Source organism: Bufo gargarizans, chromosome 4, assembly GCF_014858855.1.
Source record: "Bufo gargarizans isolate SCDJY-AF-19 chromosome 4, ASM1485885v1, whole genome shotgun sequence".
Lineage (NCBI taxonomy): Eukaryota > Metazoa > Chordata > Amphibia > Anura > Bufonidae > Bufo > Bufo gargarizans.
In genome coordinates, this window is record NC_058083.1 from 348,285,533 (window position 1) to 348,305,058 (window position 19,526).

The following is a 19,526-nucleotide window of genomic DNA, read 5'->3' on the forward strand; positions in this document are numbered from 1 at the left end:
CGCTGTTTCTGGTTCAAAAGTGGCTTGACCTGGGGAATGTGGCACCTGTAGCCCATTTCCTGCACACGCCTGTACACGGTGGCTCTGGATGTTTCTACTCCAGACTCAGTCCACTGCTTCCACAGGTCCCCCAAGGTCTGGAATCGGTCCTTCTCCACAATCTTCCTCAGGGTCCGGTCACCTCTTCTCGTTGTGCAGCGTTTTCTGCCACACTTTTTCCTTCCCACAGACTTCCCACTGAGGTGCCTTGATACAGCACTCTGGGAACAGCCTATTCGTTCAGAAATTTCTTTCTGTGTCTTACCCTCTTGCTTGAGGGTGTAAATGATGGCCTTCTGGACAGCAGTCAGGTCGGCAGTCTTACCCATGATTGCGGTTTTGAGTAACGAACCAGGCTGGGAGTTTTTAAAAGCCTCAGGAATCTTTTGCAGGTGTTTAGAGTTAATTAGTTGATTCAGATGATTAGGTTAATAGCTCGTTTAGAGAACCTTTTCATGATATGCTAATTTTTTTAGATAGGAATTTTGGGTTTTCATGAGCTGTATGCCAAAATCATCAATATTAAAACAATAAAAGGCTTGAACTACTTCAGTTGTGTGTAATGAATCTAAAATATATGAAAATCGAATGTTTATCAGTACATTACAGAAAATAATGAACTTTATCACAATATGCTAATTTGATGACTTCCGTGTGCATTGCGTATTTTGCGGAACAGAACAGCTGGCCGCTAATATAACAGTCTTATCCTTGTCCGTTATGTGGACAATAATGGGACATGTTCTATTTTTTTGTGGAATCGACATGCAGACATACAGAAACAGAACCCACATGGAGTAACTTCCATTTTTTAATTTTTTTTTTGCAGACCCACTGAAATGAATGATTCCGCATATGGTCTGCAAATAAAAACGGAACGGACACGGAAAGAAAATACGTTTGTGTGCATGAGCCTTAAGACAGATACAGATGGAGAGTTAACCCTGCAGACTCAGGCAGATATGAATACATACAGGTATACCGACTGGGGAGTTAACCCCACAGTGACCAGACAAAACTGGACAGATACTAGGGCCCATTTATGAAGCTTGTTTGTTCGACTAAGGCTGAAAGGCCCAACAGAAGGACAATTGTACCCCCAGACAAGCACAAAACGCATTCCAGAATTTGGAAACAAACTGAGTCCCCCTATCAGACACCACATCAGAAGGCATACCATGTAATTTCACGATGTTATCGACAAACACTTGTGCAAGAGTTTTAGCATTAGGTAGACCTGGCAATGCTATAAAGTGCGCCATTTTACTAAAGCAATCAACAACCACCAGAATCAGTTTTTCTGAAGAATTCGGTAAATCTATGCTAAAAATCCATGGCCGGGACGGGATGGGCAACGGAGGTAAAGATCCGGAAGGCAGAGTATGTGTCACCTTGCACGTGCACAAGTACTACAGGCTGACAAATAGTCCTCAACACCCTTACGCAACCCAGGCCATCAGAATCTACAAGGGAAGAGATCGACAATTGATCTGCTCCCAGGGTGTCCTGTGAGAACCGTCCTCGAACACTTTGTGACGTAATTCAGAAGGAATAAACAACTTCCCCAGAGGGCAAGAATCCGATGCATCTCCCTCGGACTCCAGCACCTCTGCCTCAAGGTCGGGATATAGGGCGGATATTACTACTCCTTCAGACAATATCGGACCATGATCTTCCGAATCGCCCCCCCCCCCCCAGGAAAGCTACGCAACAAAGCATCAGCCTTGACGGTCTTAACTCCAGGGCGATAGGTGACAATTTAATTAAATCTGGTAAAAAACAACTACCAGGTAGCCTGCCGTGGGTTCAGTCGCTTAGCCGACTCCAGGTAAGCCAGATTTTTGTGATCAGTAAGCACAGTAATAGGATGAATTGCTCCTTCCAACCAATGATGCCATTCCTCAAAAGCCAGCAAAAGGACAGCAATTCTATATTACCCACATCATAATTCCTTTCTGCAGACGAGAGCTTCTTAGAGAAGACTGCACATGGGAGCCATTTACTAGGTGAAGGACCCTGTGACAAGACTGCTCCTACCTCTACCTCGGATGCATCAACTTCCACAATAAATGGCTGAAGGAGCAGAAGCAAAATATTCCTTCACCGCTGAAAAGGCTTGTAATGCCTCATCATCCGAACCTTTCCTAGTCAGATCTGTTAAATGTTTAACTACAATCGAGTAGTTCAAAAGGAATTTACGGTAGTAGTTGGTGAACCCCAAAAACAGCATAAGTGCTTTCAGATTTTCGGGTCGATCCTAGTCCAACACAGCACGGACCTTCTCTGGATCCAAACGAAAACCTGAAGATGAGAGTAAGTAACCCAGGAATTGCACTTCCTGAACTGTAAATACACACTTTAGCATACAATTTATTCTCTTTTAGGATTAGTAACAGCTGTCTCAGGTAATCCTGATGAGTCTCCATGTCTGGAGAATAAATTAGTAGGTCATCCAGATACACAACAACAAACCTACCCAACAGATGATGAAAGATATCATTAACAAAATGCTGGAAAACCGCAGGAGCATTAATTAACCCAAATGGCATGAGCAGTTTCTCAAAATGACCCTCTGGGGTGTTAAACGCCGTCTTCCATTCATCCCCTTCCTTGATCCTGACCAGATTATATGCCCCCTTAAGTCCAACTTGGAGAACACCTTGGCACCAACAATCTGATTAAACAGGTCAGGAATCAAAGGAAGGGGGTACGGATCACGGACCATAATCCGATTGAGCTCACAGAAGACCAGACATGGCCTAAGAGGTCAGTCTCTCTTTTTTACAAAGAAAAACCCTGGGATTTGGAAGGTCTAATATGTCCCTTAGCCAAACTTTCGGCAATATACCCTCGCATGGCCGCTCTTTCGGGTTCAGAAAGGTTATATAAACTAAATTTGGCCAACTTCGCTCCGGTAATAAGATTGATAGGACAATCATATTCCGATGTGGGGTAACTCCTGACAACCACTCTTAGAAAATACATCAGAAAAATCTGAAATAAAAGTGGGTAAAGCTTAAGGCTCCATTCAGATGTCTGTAGTGCATTGCAGATCCGCAATACACCAGGCCGGCACCCCCATAGAAATGCCTATTCTTGTCCGCAATTGAGAACAAGAATAGGAAATGCTCTATTTTTTTCCAGATCTGTGGACCAGAAGAACGGGCCTGCACTGTGTGCTGTCCGCATCTCTTCCGGCCCCATAGAGAATGAATGGGTCTGCACCCATTCCGCATAATTGTGGAACGGATGCGGACTCATTCTACAGACATCTAAATGTCTTACTGGTTAAGACAGAAAGAGATGTATGAAGACAGTTGTCCATACAATAATCACTCCAATTGAGAATCTGTCTCGCTTGCCAGTCAATAATAGGATTATGTTTGCATAACCAAGGTAAACCCAGGACCAACGGAACAGGCAGACCCTACAGCACAAAACACGAAATGGATGCCTGATGAAAATCTCCTACTCTTAAACGGATGTCCTGCACCATCTGTAACAAACACTTCTGAGAAAGTGGTGCGGAGTCAATTGCCAAAATATTTTTTTCTATTGCACTTGTTGTCAACCCATGCAAACTGACGAACTGACTACAGGTTAACTCCTGCCCCACTGTCAATAAACACCTAAATTCCCACAGTTTTGGACTCTGGTAGTACTCTACGGGTACTACCAGTAAATAACAAAAGTAAGTTCTCCGACTTCCCATCCACACCATCAAGATTAAGATGGACATTAAAAAATGTTTTTTTTTTTTTTCATCTTGACGCTATCCGTAGCCCATCTCCTAAATTCTGAGCAATAGATCTCCGCAGAACGCTCTCCCTGCCATAAACCGCGTAACTTAGTCTCGGCTAGGGAAATCCGATCTGGATCATTGTAGATATACCTAGAGCCCTGAAAAATTCATCTACCAACCGGAGGGACCGTGATCTGGTCAGTAGAGAAAAAGCCCAAGACTGAGCGTCCCCTTTAATCAACGAAATGATAACACCAACTCTGACTCTCATCCCCTGATGAGAGCGTCCGTAACTTAAAGTACAATTTACACGACTCTCTGAACCAAATGAAATTATCGCTTCCTCGAAAAAAATCAGTCCGCAAGTGCAACCTTAGGTTCAGGACAGGCCTGGTAACTGCTACTGGCACCAGCAGCCTTTGATCCTTGGATCTGCGTGCAGAGGTCGGCTAGCTCCAAAGACAGACCCTGCAATTGTCTAGCCAGTGCAGCGATAGAATCCATACTAACAAAAACAAAAATGACCGTTTTCAGCGATTGATAATGTCACGTAGTGATGTGGGAGGGAACACCACACTGACAACAGGAAGGAAGGGAAAAGGAACTAGGCCTCAAAGCTACGGAAAGGGAAACGGACACCCCCTATGGAAACCCTAATCGTAGCCCTGACTCCTATCTATATGAACGGACCTTGAGGGTAGGAATTTTCATACTCTGGAACCTGAGACCCTGGAAAACTCTGATTTTCCCTGGAGTAGTGTCTGGGCTTGAAATGGCCTGTTCCTTTCAATATGAAAGAACAAGCGTCTCCCTGAGGCCTAGTAACAAAAGACAGATTTTCGGGTCGATCCTAGTCCAACACAGCACGGACCTTCTCTGGATCCAAACGAAAACCTGAAGATGAGAGTAAGTAACCCAGGAATTGCACTTCCTGAACTGTAAATACACACTTTAGCATACAATTTATTCTCTTTTAGGATTAGTAACAGCTGTCTCAGGTAATCCTGATGAGTCTCCATGTCTGGAGAATAAATTAGTAGGTCATCCAGATACACAACAACAAACCTACCCAACAGATGATGAAAGATATCATTAACAAAATGCTGGAAAACCGCAGGAGCATTAATTAACCCAAATGGCATGAGCAGTTTCTCAAAATGACCCTCTGGGGTGTTAAACGCCGTCTTCCATTCATCCCCTTCCTTGATCCTGACCAGATTATATGCCCCCTTAAGTCCAACTTGGAGAACACCTTGGCACCAACAATCTGATTAAACAGGTCAGGAATCAAAGGAAGGGGGTACGGATCACGGACCATAATCCGATTGAGCTCACAGAAGACCAGACATGGCCTAAGAGGTCAGTCTCTCTTTTTTACAAAGAAAAACCCTGGGATTTGGAAGGTCTAATATGTCCCTTAGCCAAACTTTCGGCAATATACCCTCGCATGGCCGCTCTTTCGGGTTCAGAAAGGTTATATAAACTAAATTTGGCCAACTTCGCTCCGGTAATAAGATTGATAGGACAATCATATTCCGATGTGGGGTAACTCCTGACAACCACTCTTAGAAAATACATCAGAAAAATCTGAAATAAAAGTGGGTAAAGCTTAAGGCTCCATTCAGATGTCTGTAGTGCATTGCAGATCCGCAATACACCAGGCCGGCACCCCCATAGAAATGCCTATTCTTGTCCGCAATTGAGAACAAGAATAGGAAATGCTCTATTTTTTTCCAGATCTGTGGACCAGAAGAACGGGCCTGCACTGTGTGCTGTCCGCATCTCTTCCGGCCCCATAGAGAATGAATGGGTCTGCACCCATTCCGCATAATTGTGGAACGGATGCGGACTCATTCTACAGACATCTAAATGTCTTACTGGTTAAGACAGAAAGAGATGTATGAAGACAGTTGTCCATACAATAATCACTCCAATTGAGAATCTGTCTCGCTTGCCAGTCAATAATAGGATTATGTTTGCATAACCAAGGTAAACCCAGGACCAACGGAACAGGCAGACCCTACAGCACAAAACACGAAATGGATGCCTGATGAAAATCTCCTACTCTTAAACGGATGTCCTGCACCATCTGTAACAAACACTTCTGAGAAAGTGGTGCGGAGTCAATTGCCAAAATATTTTTTTCTATTGCACTTGTTGTCAACCCATGCAAACTGACGAACTGACTACAGGTTAACTCCTGCCCCACTGTCAATAAACACCTAAATTCCCACAGTTTTGGACTCTGGTAGTACTCTACGGGTACTACCAGTAAATAACAAAAGTAAGTTCTCCGACTTCCCATCCACACCATCAAGATTAAGATGGACATTAAAAAATGTTTTGTTTTTTTTTCATCTTGACGCTATCCGTAGCCCATCTCCTAAATTCTGAGCAATAGATCTCCGCAGAACGCTCTCCCTGCCATAAACCGCGTAACTTAGTCTCGGCTAGGGAAATCCGATCTGGATCATTGTAGATATACCTAGAGCCCTGAAAAATTCATCTACCAACCGGAGGGACCGTGATCTGGTCAGTAGAGAAAAAGCCCAAGACTGAGCGTCCCCTTTAATCAACGAAATGATAACACCAACTCTGACTCTCATCCCCTGATGAGAGCGTCCGTAACTTAAAGTACAATTTACACGACTCTCTGAACCAAATGAAATTATCGCTTCCTCGAAAAAAATCAGTCCGCAAGTGCAACCTTAGGTTCAGGACAGGCCTGGTAACTGCTACTGGCACCAGCAGCCTTTGATCCTTGGATCTGCGTGCAGAGGTCGGCTAGCTCCAAAGACAGACCCTGCAATTGTCTAGCCAGTGCAGCGATAGAATCCATACTAACAAAAACAAAAATGACCGTTTTCAGCGATTGATAATGTCACGTAGTGATGTGGGAGGGAACACCACACTGACAACAGGAAGGAAGGGAAAAGGAACTAGGCCTCAAAGCTACGGAAAGGGAAACGGACACCCCCTATGGAAACCCTAATCGTAGCCCTGACTCCTATCTATATGAACGGACCTTGAGGGTAGGAATTTTCATACTCTGGAACCTGAGACCCTGGAAAACTCTGATTTTCCCTGGAGTAGTGTCTGGGCTTGAAATGGCCTGTTCCTTTCAATATGAAAGAACAAGCGTCTCCCTGAGGCCTAGTAACAAAAGACAGAGGGGAAACAACAAAATATAAAGGGGAAGTAACACTTAACTTCTGAAGTAAATGGATGAGCAGGAACTCAGAAGAGGACCACACACCAGCACTTCCAATACCAAACTGAAACTATCAACGGGATAGCATGATGGGTGAAGCTAGACTAAATAGGGGAGTTGGAATGACCACTAAGCTACACCTGAGACAACAGGTGTGGTCACTACCAGCAACCACATTGAAACCAGTGAAACCAAAGAGGCTGTCCGATCACATCATGTGCAGCCAGATCTTCTGACACCTGTCAGGTTAGAGACCGTGACACTAGGGTTGAGTGGTAAACTGACAGTCAGCGATATACCGTGGTATTAAGAGACAGCGATATGGCGATATCGCTGTTTCCTAATAACCACAGAATTTTGTGATGTCAGAAGCAGTCACATGTGCGTTGACAGCTTCTAAATCTGTGTCCGTCCGCCCCTGCATAACAGTACTCACAACCACATTACTGCCCACAGCGGCGGCCCCCGGCTTGTCCTAGCTCCCCATATTCATGTCTCCGCCCACTGACATCGGAATCAGATAACAGCAGAGGCGAGCACAACAGCCAGGCGGGAAAAGTCTCTCCAACTCCCACACACAGAGTTTGGCCTGCGAGGAGTGAGAGAGACGAGATCTTAAACATAGAATAGAACAGGTGTGGGTGTCATACATAAAGGTGCTATGTCTGTCTGTCTTCTGCGGCCCTGTGGCCTGGTCCTTCCTTCCGGCCTGCAAGCTGCAGTCTGAACACTGATCTATAATAGCAGGCATTAGGCAATAATGAGTCCTCCATACATGAGCAACATGACATTATTATACTGAGGGGGGGGGGTCAAAACTTGTTCATACAGTATAACGTCTCCTTGTGGCTGCCCCCATACAGTATAACGTCCCCTTGTGGCTGCCCCCATACAGTGTAACGTCCCCTTGTGGCTGCCCCCATACAGTGTAACGTCCCCTTGTGGCTGCCCCCATACAGTGTAACGTCCCCTTGTGGCTGCCCCCATACAGTGTAACGTCCCCTTGTGGCTGCCCCCATACAGTGTAACGTCCCCTTGTGGCTGCCCCCATACAGTGTAACGTCCCCTTGTGGCTGCCCCCATACAGTGTAACGTCCCCTTGTGGCTGCCCCCATACAGTGTAACGTCCCCTTGTGGCTGCCCCCATACAGTGTAACGTCTCCTTGTGGCTGCCCGCATACAGTGTAACGTCTCCTTGTGGCTGCCCGCATACAGTGTAACGTCCCCTTGTGGCTGCCCCCATACAGTGTAACGTCCCCTTGTGGCTGCCCCCATACAGTGTAACGTCCCCTTGTGGCTGCCCCCATACAGTGTAACGTCCCCTTGTGGCTGCCCCCATACAGTGTAACGTCCCCTTGTGGCTGCCCCCATACAGTGTAACGTCCCCTTGTGGCTGCCCCCATACAGTGTAACGTCCCCTTGTGGCTGCCCCCATACAGTGTAACGTCCCCTTGTGGCTGCCCCCATACAGTGTAACGTCCCCTTGTGGCTGCCCCCATACAGTGTAACGTCCCCTTGTGGCTGCCCCCATACAGTGTAACGTCCCCTTGTGGCTGCCCCCATACAGTGTAACGTCTCCTTGTGGCTGCCCCCATACAGTGTAACGTCTCCTTGTGGCTGCCCCCATACAGTGTAACGTCTCCTTGTGGCTGACCCCATACAGTGTAACGTCTCCTTGTGGCTGACCCCATACAGTGTAACGTCTCCTTGTGGCGGACCCCATACAGTGTAACGTCTCCTTGTGGCTGCCCCCATACAGTGTAACGTCTCCTTGTGGCTGCCCCCATACAGTATAATGTCTCCTTGTGGCTGCCCCCATACAGTATAATGTCTCCTTGTGGCTGCCCCCATACAGTGTAACATCTCCTTGTGGCTGCCCCATACAGTGTAACGTCTCCTTGTGGCTGCCCCCATACAGTGTAACGTCTCCTTGTGGCTGCCCCCATACAGTGTAACGTCTTCTTGTGGCTGCCCCCATACAGTGTAACGTCTTCTTGTGGCTGACCCCATACAGTGTAACGTCTCCTTGTGGCTGACCCCATACAGTGTAACGTCTCCTTGTGGCTGACCCCATACAGTGTAACGTCTCCTTGTGGCTGACCCCATACAGTATAACGTCTCCTTGTGGCTGACAGAAAGGAGTGGAGCCTAGGTGCAACAAAAGCAACTGTGACATGGAGGGACCAAAGACTTAATCTGCTTGTTAAGAAAAATCTGGTAAACCACAGTTATGTGTCTATGCGGACAGTTGGATAAGGGAGGTCACTGGTGACAGTCTTCCTTTAACAACACAGAGGAAGCTAAAACCCGTGGCAAAAGTCTGCTATTGGAGCTGTTAACATCACATTTTTGTACCGAGTTTAACATATACAGAAGAACCCCTATGGTGACAGATGCATCCGTGTGATGCAATGTGTATACATTAAATGTGGGACATAAATGTGATGTGAACACAGCCTTATGTGCTTCTGCAGCAGTGGAGAGATTTCCCTTCTTCATGATATGATCCAGATGATTCCGGAGGCTGTGTGGCCTATGCAGGTACCTACTCCAGGTCAGGACAGCAGGCATCTGTGGTCCAGATTTGGACCCTGGTCTGCCAGTTGAGTACCCCTGCCAATGGGAGAAATTCAGTAATGTTTTGCTACATGTCTGTTCACAGCGGAGGTTGCTGATTGGCCAAAATGGACACGTGGGTAGATTGATGTGATCGGCTACCTAGAAGTTTCCCCAGTAAAAATTGCAACTGCATTGAAAACCATGGCATATAACCTGAGGGTGGGTGCTCACACAGCCGTTTTTGTTGCCTAAACCCCCCCCCCCCCCAAAAAAAAAAACACAACAATAATACACCAAGCTAAAAATGTGATTGTAGTTTGAATCAATGCATTTCACCCACAAAAAAAAACACAATTTCCACAATACAAAACTACAACAGTCCGGTAACGAGTTTCTTTGCCACAATTCTTCTACTGCAACAAAAACACGTAAATCCAGCCTTGCAAAGTTGATTTTTTTACTTCAATTTTTATTTTTTTATTTTTTTGGGGGGAGGGGGCGGTGGAGTTCTAATTGTCCAATGCATTCTGGTCAAAAAGAAGCCACAATATTCTGTACAACCAGACGTAGCTTTTCAGTAAGACTTAGGCCCCTTTCACACGGGCGAGTATTCCGCGCGGATGCGTGAGTTGAACGCATTGCACGCGGACTGAATACCGACCCATTCATTTCTATGGGGCTGTTCACATGAGCGGTGATTTTCACGCATCACTTGTGCGTTGCGTGAAAATCGCAGCATGCTCTATATTTAGCGTTTTTCACGTAACGCAGGCCCCATAGAAGTGAATAGGGTTGCGTGAAAATTGCAAGCATCCGCAAGCAAGTGCGGATGCGGTGCGATTTTCACGCACGGTTGCTAGGAGACGATCGGGATGGAGACCCGATCATTATTATTTTCCCTTATAACATGGTTATAAGGGAAAATAATTGCATTCTGAATACAGAATGCATAGTACAATAGCGCTGGAGGGCTTAAAAAAAATAAAAAATAATTTAACTCACCTTAGTCCAGTTGATCAAGCAGCCCGACTTCTCGTCTGTCTCCTTTGCTGAACAGGACCTGTGGTGACGTCACTCCGGTCATCACATGATCTTTTACCATGGTGATGGATTATGTGATGACAGGAGTGACGTCACCACAGGTCCTGTTCCTGCAATGAATACTCACCACAGGTCCTGTTCAGCAAAGGAGACAGACAAGAAGCCGGGCTGCATGATCAACTGGACTAAGGTGAGTTAAATTATATATATATTATTTTTTTTTAACCCCTCCAGCGCTATTGTATTATGCATTCTGTATTCAGAAAGCTATTATTTTCTCTTATGACCATGTTATAAGGGAAAATAATGCAATCTACAGAACACTGATCCCAATTTGGTACCCAAACCATTTCGTACCCAAGGGTTTGGGTACCAAACATGCAGATTTTTCTCCCGCACGTGCAAAACGCATTACAATGTTTTGCACTCGCGCGGAAAAATCACGCGTGTTCCCTCAACGCACCCGCACAATTTTCCTGCAACGCCGTGTGAAAGAGGCCTTAGGGTACTTTCACACTAACATTTTTGATCAGTTTTATCCTTATGCATTCTGAATGGAGAGCATTTCGTTCAGTATGCATCAGTTCAGTCCCTCTTACGTTTTTTGGCTGGAGAAAATACAGAATCTGGCATTAATTTCCATTGAAATGCATTAGTGCCGGATCCGGATTAAAATTGCCGCATTGACGGATCCGTTCTTCCGGTCCGTGCATGCACAGACCTTTAAATCTGTGAAAAAAAAAAATATCAGATCCGTTTTTCCAGATGACACCAGAGAGACGGATCCAGTATTTTAATGTATTTGTCAGACGGATCTGCATCCGGATCCGTCTGACAAATACCATCCGTTTGCGTCCAGATTTCCGCAAGTGTGAAAGTACCCTTATGCCTCGTTCACACGTCAGTATTTAGGTCAGTGATTGTGAGCCAAAACCAGGACTGGAGCCTCCACAGACATAGGCACCTTTCAGACGAGCAAGTCCCACACATCGGAAAATGAAAAATAGAATCCGATTGGTTTCTATGGGCAACTAAGCCAGTTTTCCTTCGCACAAGTTTTGATAAATTTCCTCCAATGACTTACGACTAACATCCACTGTAATCCAAACCTCTCACTCTCCAAGACTTCTCCCGAGCTGCACCACTTCTCTGAAATGCCCTACCGGAAGCAATTAGGTTAATCCATAACTTCAATACAGTAGTTTTAGGTGCTTTCTAAAGACACCTCTTATCCTATCACATCCCATGATTAACTCTCCTCCATTCTCCACCTCCCCCACTTCAGAATCATTCTTCTGAACCTGATCCATTGTCAGATATCCAGCACATCCTATGTATTCAGCCTTAGGGCTCATGCACACGACCATATGTATTTTGCAGTCCACAAAAAATGGATCTGCAAAAAATACGGATTACATGTGCGTGTGCATTCAGTATTTTGCGGAAAGGAACAGCTGGCTCCTAATAGAACAGTACTATCCTTGTCCATAATGCAGACAATAATAGGACATACCGTATTTTTCGCCCTATAAGACGCACTTTCCCCCTCCCAAAAGTGGGGGAAAATAGCAGTGCGTCTTATGGGGCGAATGCTGCTGATTTTGCCGTATTTTCAATGATACACCCGCCGCGAGGCCAGTGTATCAGCTGTGAGGGAGGAGGGGCTGGGGGCCGGCATCTGCATTTATAATGACAGCGGGGCCCATGCAGTGACTGTATTCTACAACACGGACCCCGCTCACTGTATAATCGTATCTGTATTCTGTAGTAGTTAATTGTGCATATACCGATAATCGCATAATCAGTGCTACTTAAAACTACAAGCGGTAAATAGCAGAGAGGAGGCAGGCCGGGAGGACGGGCAGGCGGCCCGTCACTCACTACGTCACGCGCCTGCGCCGCCCACTTTATGAATGAAGCAGGCGGCGTGGGCGCATGACGTAGTGACTCACGCTGCCAGCGCCCGTCCTCCCGGCCTGCCTCCTCTCTCCTCTCTGCTACCTACCGAGCGCTTGTAGTTGTAAGTAGCGCAGATTATGCGATTACCGGTATATACATAATGAACTATTACAGAATACAGATACGATTATACAGTGAGCGGGGCCCGTGTAGTAGAATACAGTCACTACACGGGCCCCTCAGTCATTATAAAAGCAGATGCGACCCCCACCCCCTGTATTGAGGGTCATTCACTACAGGGACACTGTTATAGAGGGGATCTGTGGATGACACATAGCATAAGATGCTATATATGTGTCATCCACAGATCCCCCCCCCCATAACAGTGTCATACACAGATCCCCATAACAGTGCCATCCAGAGACCCCAATAGAACCACCCACAGATCCCCCATAAGTGTCACCCACAGATCCCCCATAACAGTGCGTCACCCACAGATCCCCCATAACAGTGCGTCACCCACAGATCCCCCATAACAGTGCACCATCCACAGACCACAATTAGTTCAAAACCCACCAAAAGCACACCTATTGGTTAAAAAAAAAAAAAGTATTTTCCTCCTAAAAACCTAGGTGCGTCTTATGGGCCGGTGCGTCTTATAGGGCGAAAAATACGGTATTCTATTCTTTTGTGGAATGGACATACACAAACGGAATGCACGTGGAGTAACTTCCTTTTTTTTGTGGATCCACTGAAATGAATAGTTACGTATATGGTCTGCAAAACGGAACGGACATGGAAAGAAAATACATTTGTGTGCATGAGCCCTTAGGCCCCTTGCAGACGAACAAGTGTCTCGCTGTGGACTCGGAGTGTGAGTATAACACAGCACGCGGCCTGAACTTCCAGCACTGCCTGGGTCACATAGCATCATAAATCAATATAATGCTATGTAACCCTTACAATTCTGGAATGTATTAGATGACACTGGCATAATGCTGTCACTGTTATCCAATACATTCCAGAACTGTAAGGCCTCTGTGAGGGCCGGATAGGATGCGGGTGCGTTGCGGGAAAATGCTAATTTTTTTTCCCCGCGAGTGCAAAGCATTTTTTGCGTTGTTTGGTACCCAGATCCGAACCCGGACTTTTTCACAGAAGTTCAGGTTTGGGATCGGTGTTGTGTAAATTTTATTATTTTCCGTGAGTGAAAAAAAATAATCGCACCGCATCCGCACTTGCTTGCGATTTTCACGCAGCCCCCATTTAATTCTATGGGGCCTGCGTTGTGTGAAAAATACACAATATAGAGCATGCTGCGATTTTCACGCAACACACAAGTGATGCGTGAAAATCACTGCTCATGTGCACAGCCCCATTGAAATGAATGGGTCTGGATTCAGTGCGGGTGCAATGCGTTCACCTCACGCATTGCACACTCGCCCGTGTGAAAGGGTGCCAAGGGTTAAATCAGTATAATGCTATGTGACCCGGGCAGTGCCGGAAGTTCAGGCCGGGTGCTCTCTCCGCGAGTTTGCAGCGAGACACTTGCTCATCTGAAAGGGGCCTTAGGGCTGTGTTACATTAAAAGATTTTGCAGGCGATTGTCCGGAAAGAAGCGTTCCTTCCCGGCAATCGCCTGCTCATTAGTGGAGAAGACCACTGCTATTACATGCAATGATCTCCTCCAGAGTATGGGGAGGAGTGATTGCCAATGCCATCGCTCGTCCCCATACTGACTAGTTGTTTGCAGACAGCAGATTGTGATTAGACGGCACGATGTCAGGCCTCATGCACACGACCGTTTCACTTCAATGGGCGGCAAAAGATGCAGACAGCACTCCGTGTGCTGTCCGCATACGTTGCTCCATTCCGTGGTCCGCAAAAAAAAATAATATAAGGCTACTTTCACACCTACGTTAAGTGCGTATCCGTCTGGTATCTGCACAGACGGATCCGCCCCTATAATGCAAACGCTTGTATCCATTCAGAACGGATCCGTTTGCATTACCATGAACAAAAAAATAAGAATAATATATATATTTTTTTGTTCATGATAATGCAAACGGATCCGTTTTGACTTATACTGAAAGTCAATGGGAGGCGGATCCGTTTTCAATTGCACCATATTGTGTCAGTGAAAAAGGATCCATCCCCATTGACTTACATTGTAAGTCAGGACGGATCCGTTTGGCTCCGCGTCGTGAGGCGGACATCAAAACGCTGCTAGGCAGCATTTTGGTGTCCGCCTCCAGGGCGGAATGGAGGCGGAACTGAGCCAAACTGAGGCATTCTGAACGGATCCGCATCCATTTAGAATGCATTGGGGCTGAACTGATCCGTTTTGGGCTGCTTGTGAGAGCCCTGAAACGGATCTCACGAGCGGACCCAGAAACGCCAGTGTGAAAGTAGCCTAACCTGTACTATTCTTGTCCGTTTTGCAGACAAGAATAGGTAGTTATATCAATGGCTGTCCGTGCCGTTCCCCAAATTGCGGAACGCACACAGACGCCATCTGTGTTTTGCAGATCCGCAATTTGCGGACCACAAAACACACAACGGTCGTGTGCATGAGGCTTTAGGCCGACAAACGAGGATTTTTAAACCTGCTTAAAGCCTGGATTGCCTAATGAATGAGCATTTGCTCATTCATCGGGTAATCGGTGGCAGTACTACACTACCAGCTCATTGTTAACGCGATTATCTGGCCGATCATCAGCCAGTGTAATACAGCCTTTAGATCTGCCCCCCTATAGTGTTTTAAGATGGCCGACCATTGCACAAATCAAGCACTTGTTACATACCTTTTTGTCTCACCTCTATCTCCTCATAGATTGTAAGCTCTTGCGAGCAGAGCCCTCATTCCTTTAATTATTGACCTGTTTGCTGCTATGTTATGTTTCACTTGAAACCCCTAAGTGTAAAGCGCTATATAAAATAATACAAATTATTAAAATTTCCAGCTTGCTAAAGCAACCTTGCGATTATATTAATGTATGTTCACATTGCATTTTTTTCATGTGTATTTCCGCACTATTATGCCATGCCTAATAATCCAAGTAATGAGTAAGGGGCTGTAAGTGCTCCTGTCATTCCCCTGTGGCACCAATAACCCAGGGTGCTGACAGCAGTAAGTGCCTCTGTCTGCATTTAGGAAGCCCTCATAGCATATCAGAATCTACTAAGGTTCTTACATTAGCCTGGCAGTGCCCGATCCTGCAGTGCCTGCACCGTACGTCTCCCCTGGAAGAAATCACGGACAAGCAGGACGCAGCCTCCCCTGCTGGCAGCTAGTTGACTGCGCGGTAGTCATGGTGATGAAGGAACCAGAAGCGGGAGCCCTCTTCCTTCCGGTTGTGCAGTCCATGCTGTGCGCCGCTGATCACAGAGCAGTACATTATACTGCCCTGCTGGAGCCAGCTGCTAGGCGTATACTCTGAATAGTAGGACTTTAGACCAACGCTTATTACGTCTGTAACATGGGCATTTACCAGCAGGGGGAGCAACCTTCTCACAGTTACAGTATCAGGTGTCAATGAGAGTCATTTGTCTTAAAGCTGCAGTACACAGAGGAAGGGGCATTCTGCCTTCTGTATGTCCACTGCTTTGTTACTGGCAGCTGCACTTAACAGCTGAGTGGCAGGGGTGCCAGCAATTAGACTCTCACCAATCTGATATTAAAGGGGTATTTCCATCTTAGACAATGGGGGCATATCGCTAGGATATGCCCCCATTGTCTGATAGGTGCACCGCTGGGACCCGCACCTGAACAGAGCGGGCAGCGCTGTGGCTGGAGGACCCCAGATTTCCCAGTGTCCATCCACCACCAAGCGCTAATCCCCGCCTCTCCCATAGAAGTGAATAGGAGCATGCCGCGCATGCGCGGCCTATGCTCCCATTTGTTTCTATGGGGCAGAAGGCAATAGCCGAGCAAGTGCTCGGCTATTTTTCGGCAGCTCTATAAAAATGAATGGAGGGTTGCTCTCCTTCACTTTTGGGGCTCCATTCTCGATATAGGTGTGGGACCCGCATCTATAAGACAATGGGGGCACATCCTAGCGATATGCCCCCATTGTCTGAGATGAGAAAACCCCTTTAATGACCCAACCGGAGGATAGGTTTTAAGCATCTAAAAGCTGGACAACCCCTTTAAGCTTACCGTATTATATTAGACAGGAGTGGTTGGCCTAATGTGGGCACTGTGTCCTAGTGTTTAGATGGAGGTGACGGGCAGATGCATCATTTTCTGACACCTTTCCCTGTTGTTACCTGCCAGTACAGGCTTTTATTTCTCAGGTCACGCTATTACCACTAACTTTAGACAGCTCCTATAGAGTTGGCTTTTCCCCATACTTAGTAAGGACCAGGTCCGTACTGTGTATGGAGTTTAGACAGCTCCTATAGAGTTGGCTATTCCCCATACTTAGGAAGGACCAGGTCCGTACCGTGTATGGAGTTTACACAGCTCCTATAGAGTTGGCTTTTCCCCATACTTAGTAAGGACCAGGTCCGTACTGTGTATGGAGTTTAGACAGCTGCTATAGAGTTGGCTTTTCCCCATACTTAGTAAGGACCAGGTCCGTACCGTGTATGGAGTTTACACAGCTCCTATAGAGTTGGCTTTTCCCCATACTTAGTAAGGACCAGGTCCGTACCGTGTATGGAGTTTAGACAGCTGCTATAGAGTTGGCTTTTCCCCATACTTAGTAAGGACCAGGTCCGTACCGTGTATGGAGTTTAGACAGCTCCTATAGAGTTGGCTTTTCCCCATACTTAGTAAGGACCAGGTCCGTACCGTGTATGGAGTTTAGACAGCTCTTAGAGAGCTGGCTATTTCCCATACTTAGTAAGGACCAGGTCCGTACCGTGTATGGAGTTTACACAGCTCCTATAGAGTTGGCTTTTCCCCATACTTAGTAAGGACCAGGTCCGTACTGTGTATGGAGTTTAGACAGCTCCTATAGAGTTGGCTATTCCCCATAATTAGTAAGGACCAGGTCCGTACAGTGTATGGAGTTTAGACAGCTGCTATAGAGTTGGCTTGTCCCCATACTTAGTAAGGACCAGGTCCGTACCGTGTATGGAGTTTAGACAGCTCTTAGAGAGTTGGCTTTTCCCCATACTTAGTAAGGACCAGGTCCGTACCGTGTATGGAGTTTAGACAGCTCCTATAGAGTTGGCTTTTCCCCATACTTAGTAAGGACCAGGTCCGTACCGTGTATGGAGTTTACACAGCTCCTATAGAGTTGGCTTTTCCCCATACTTAGTAAGGACCAGGTCCGTACTGTGTATGGAGTTTAGACAGCTCCTATAGAGTTGGCTATTCCCCATACTTAGTAAGGACCAGGTCCGTACAGTGTATGGAGTTTAGACAGCTGCTATAGAGTTGGCTTGTCCCCATACTTAGTAAGGACCAGGTCCGTACCGTGTATGGAGTTTAGACAGCTCTTAGAGAGCTGGCTATTTCCCATACTTAGTAAGGACCAGGTCCGTACCGTGTATGGAGTTTACACAGCTCCTATAGAGTTGGCTTTTCCCCATACTTAGTAAGGACCAGGTCCGTACTGTGTATGGAGTTTAGACAGCTCCTATAGAGTTGGCTATTCCCCATAATTAGTAAGGACCAGGTCCGTACAGTGTATGGAGTTTAGACAGCTGCTATAGAGTTGGCTTGTCCCCATACTTAGTAAGGACCAGGTCCGTACAGTGTATGGAGTTTAGACAGCTGCTATAGAGTTGGCTTGTCCCCATACTTAGTAAGGACCAGGTCCGTACCGTGTATGGAGTTTAGACAGATCCTATAGGGTTGGCTATTCCCCATACTTAGTAAGGACCAGGTCCGTACCGTGTATGGAGTTTAGACAGCTCCTATAGAGTTGGCTTTTCCCCATACTTAGTAAGGACCAGGTCCGTACCGTGTATGGAGTTTACACAGCTCCTATAGAGTTGGCTTTTCCCCATACTTAGTAAGGACCAGGTCCGTACTGTGTATGGAGTTTAGACAGCTGCTATAGAGTTGGCTTTTCCCCATACTTAGTAAGGACCAGGTCCGTACCGTGTATGGAGTTTAGACAGCTCCTATAGAGTTGGCTTTTCCCCATACTTAGTAAGGACCAGGTCCGTACCGTGTATGGAGTTTACACAGCTCCTATAGAGTTGGCTTTTCCCCATACTTAGTAAGGACCAGGTCCGTACTGTGTATGGAGTTTAGACAGCTCCTATAGAGTTGGCTATTCCCCATACTTAGTAAGGACCAGGTCCGTACAGTGTATGGAGTTTAGACAGCTGCTATAGAGTTGGCTTGTCCCCATACTTAGTAAGGACCAGGTCCGTACCGTGTATGGAGTTTAGACAGATCCTATAGGGTTGGCTATTCCCCATACTTAGTAAGGACCAGGTCCGTACCGTGTATGGAGTTTAGACAGCTCTTAGAGAGCTGGCTATTTCCCATACTTAGTAAGGACCAGGTCCGTACCGTGTATGGAGTTTACACAGCTCCTATAGAGTTGGCTTTTCCCCATACTTAGTAAGGACCAGGTCCGTACCGTGTATGGAGTTTAGACAGATCCTATAGGGTTGGCTTTTCCCCATAATTAGTAAGGACCAGGTCCGTACAGTGTATGGAGTTTAGACAGCTCCTATAGAGTTGGCTTGTCCCCATACTTAGTAAGGACCAGGTCCGTTTGGTGTCTGGAGTTTAGACAGCTCCTATAGGGTTGGCTTGTCCCCATACTTAGTAAGGACCAGGTCCGTACCGTGTATGGAGTTTAGACAGCTCCTAGAGAGCTGGCTATTCCCCATACTTAAGGACCAGGTCCGTACCGTGTATGGAGTTTAGACAGCTCCTATAGAGTTGGCTTTTCCCCATACTTAGTAAGGACCAGGTCCGTTTGGTGTCTGGAGTTTAGACACAACCCTATAGGTGCTTCTCCCGTGGCGGTGCAATTATCCGCCCCCCCCCCCCTCCTCCAGCTGATTCCGGTGCGGTCACTTCCGGGTATAGCATTCTGCCAAGTATAGGACTCTGGCAGAACA

At 46.5% G+C, this 19,526-nt stretch overlaps 1 protein-coding gene across 1 annotated transcript in view; it reads right to left on the reverse strand.

Annotated features, from left to right (window-relative positions):
* C4H6orf118 (chromosome 4 C6orf118 homolog) overlaps window positions 1-15,808 on the reverse strand; it is a 157,955-nt gene extending 142,147 nt beyond the window's left edge. Inside the window, exon 1 of the mRNA XM_044292222.1 lies at window positions 15,686-15,808. Coding sequence (XP_044148157.1) covers window positions 15,686-15,687 — 2 coding nt within the window. The 5' untranslated portion in view covers window positions 15,688-15,808. The remainder of the gene's footprint in view (window positions 1-15,685) is intronic.
* Between the last annotated feature and the right edge of the window lie 3,718 nt (window positions 15,809-19,526).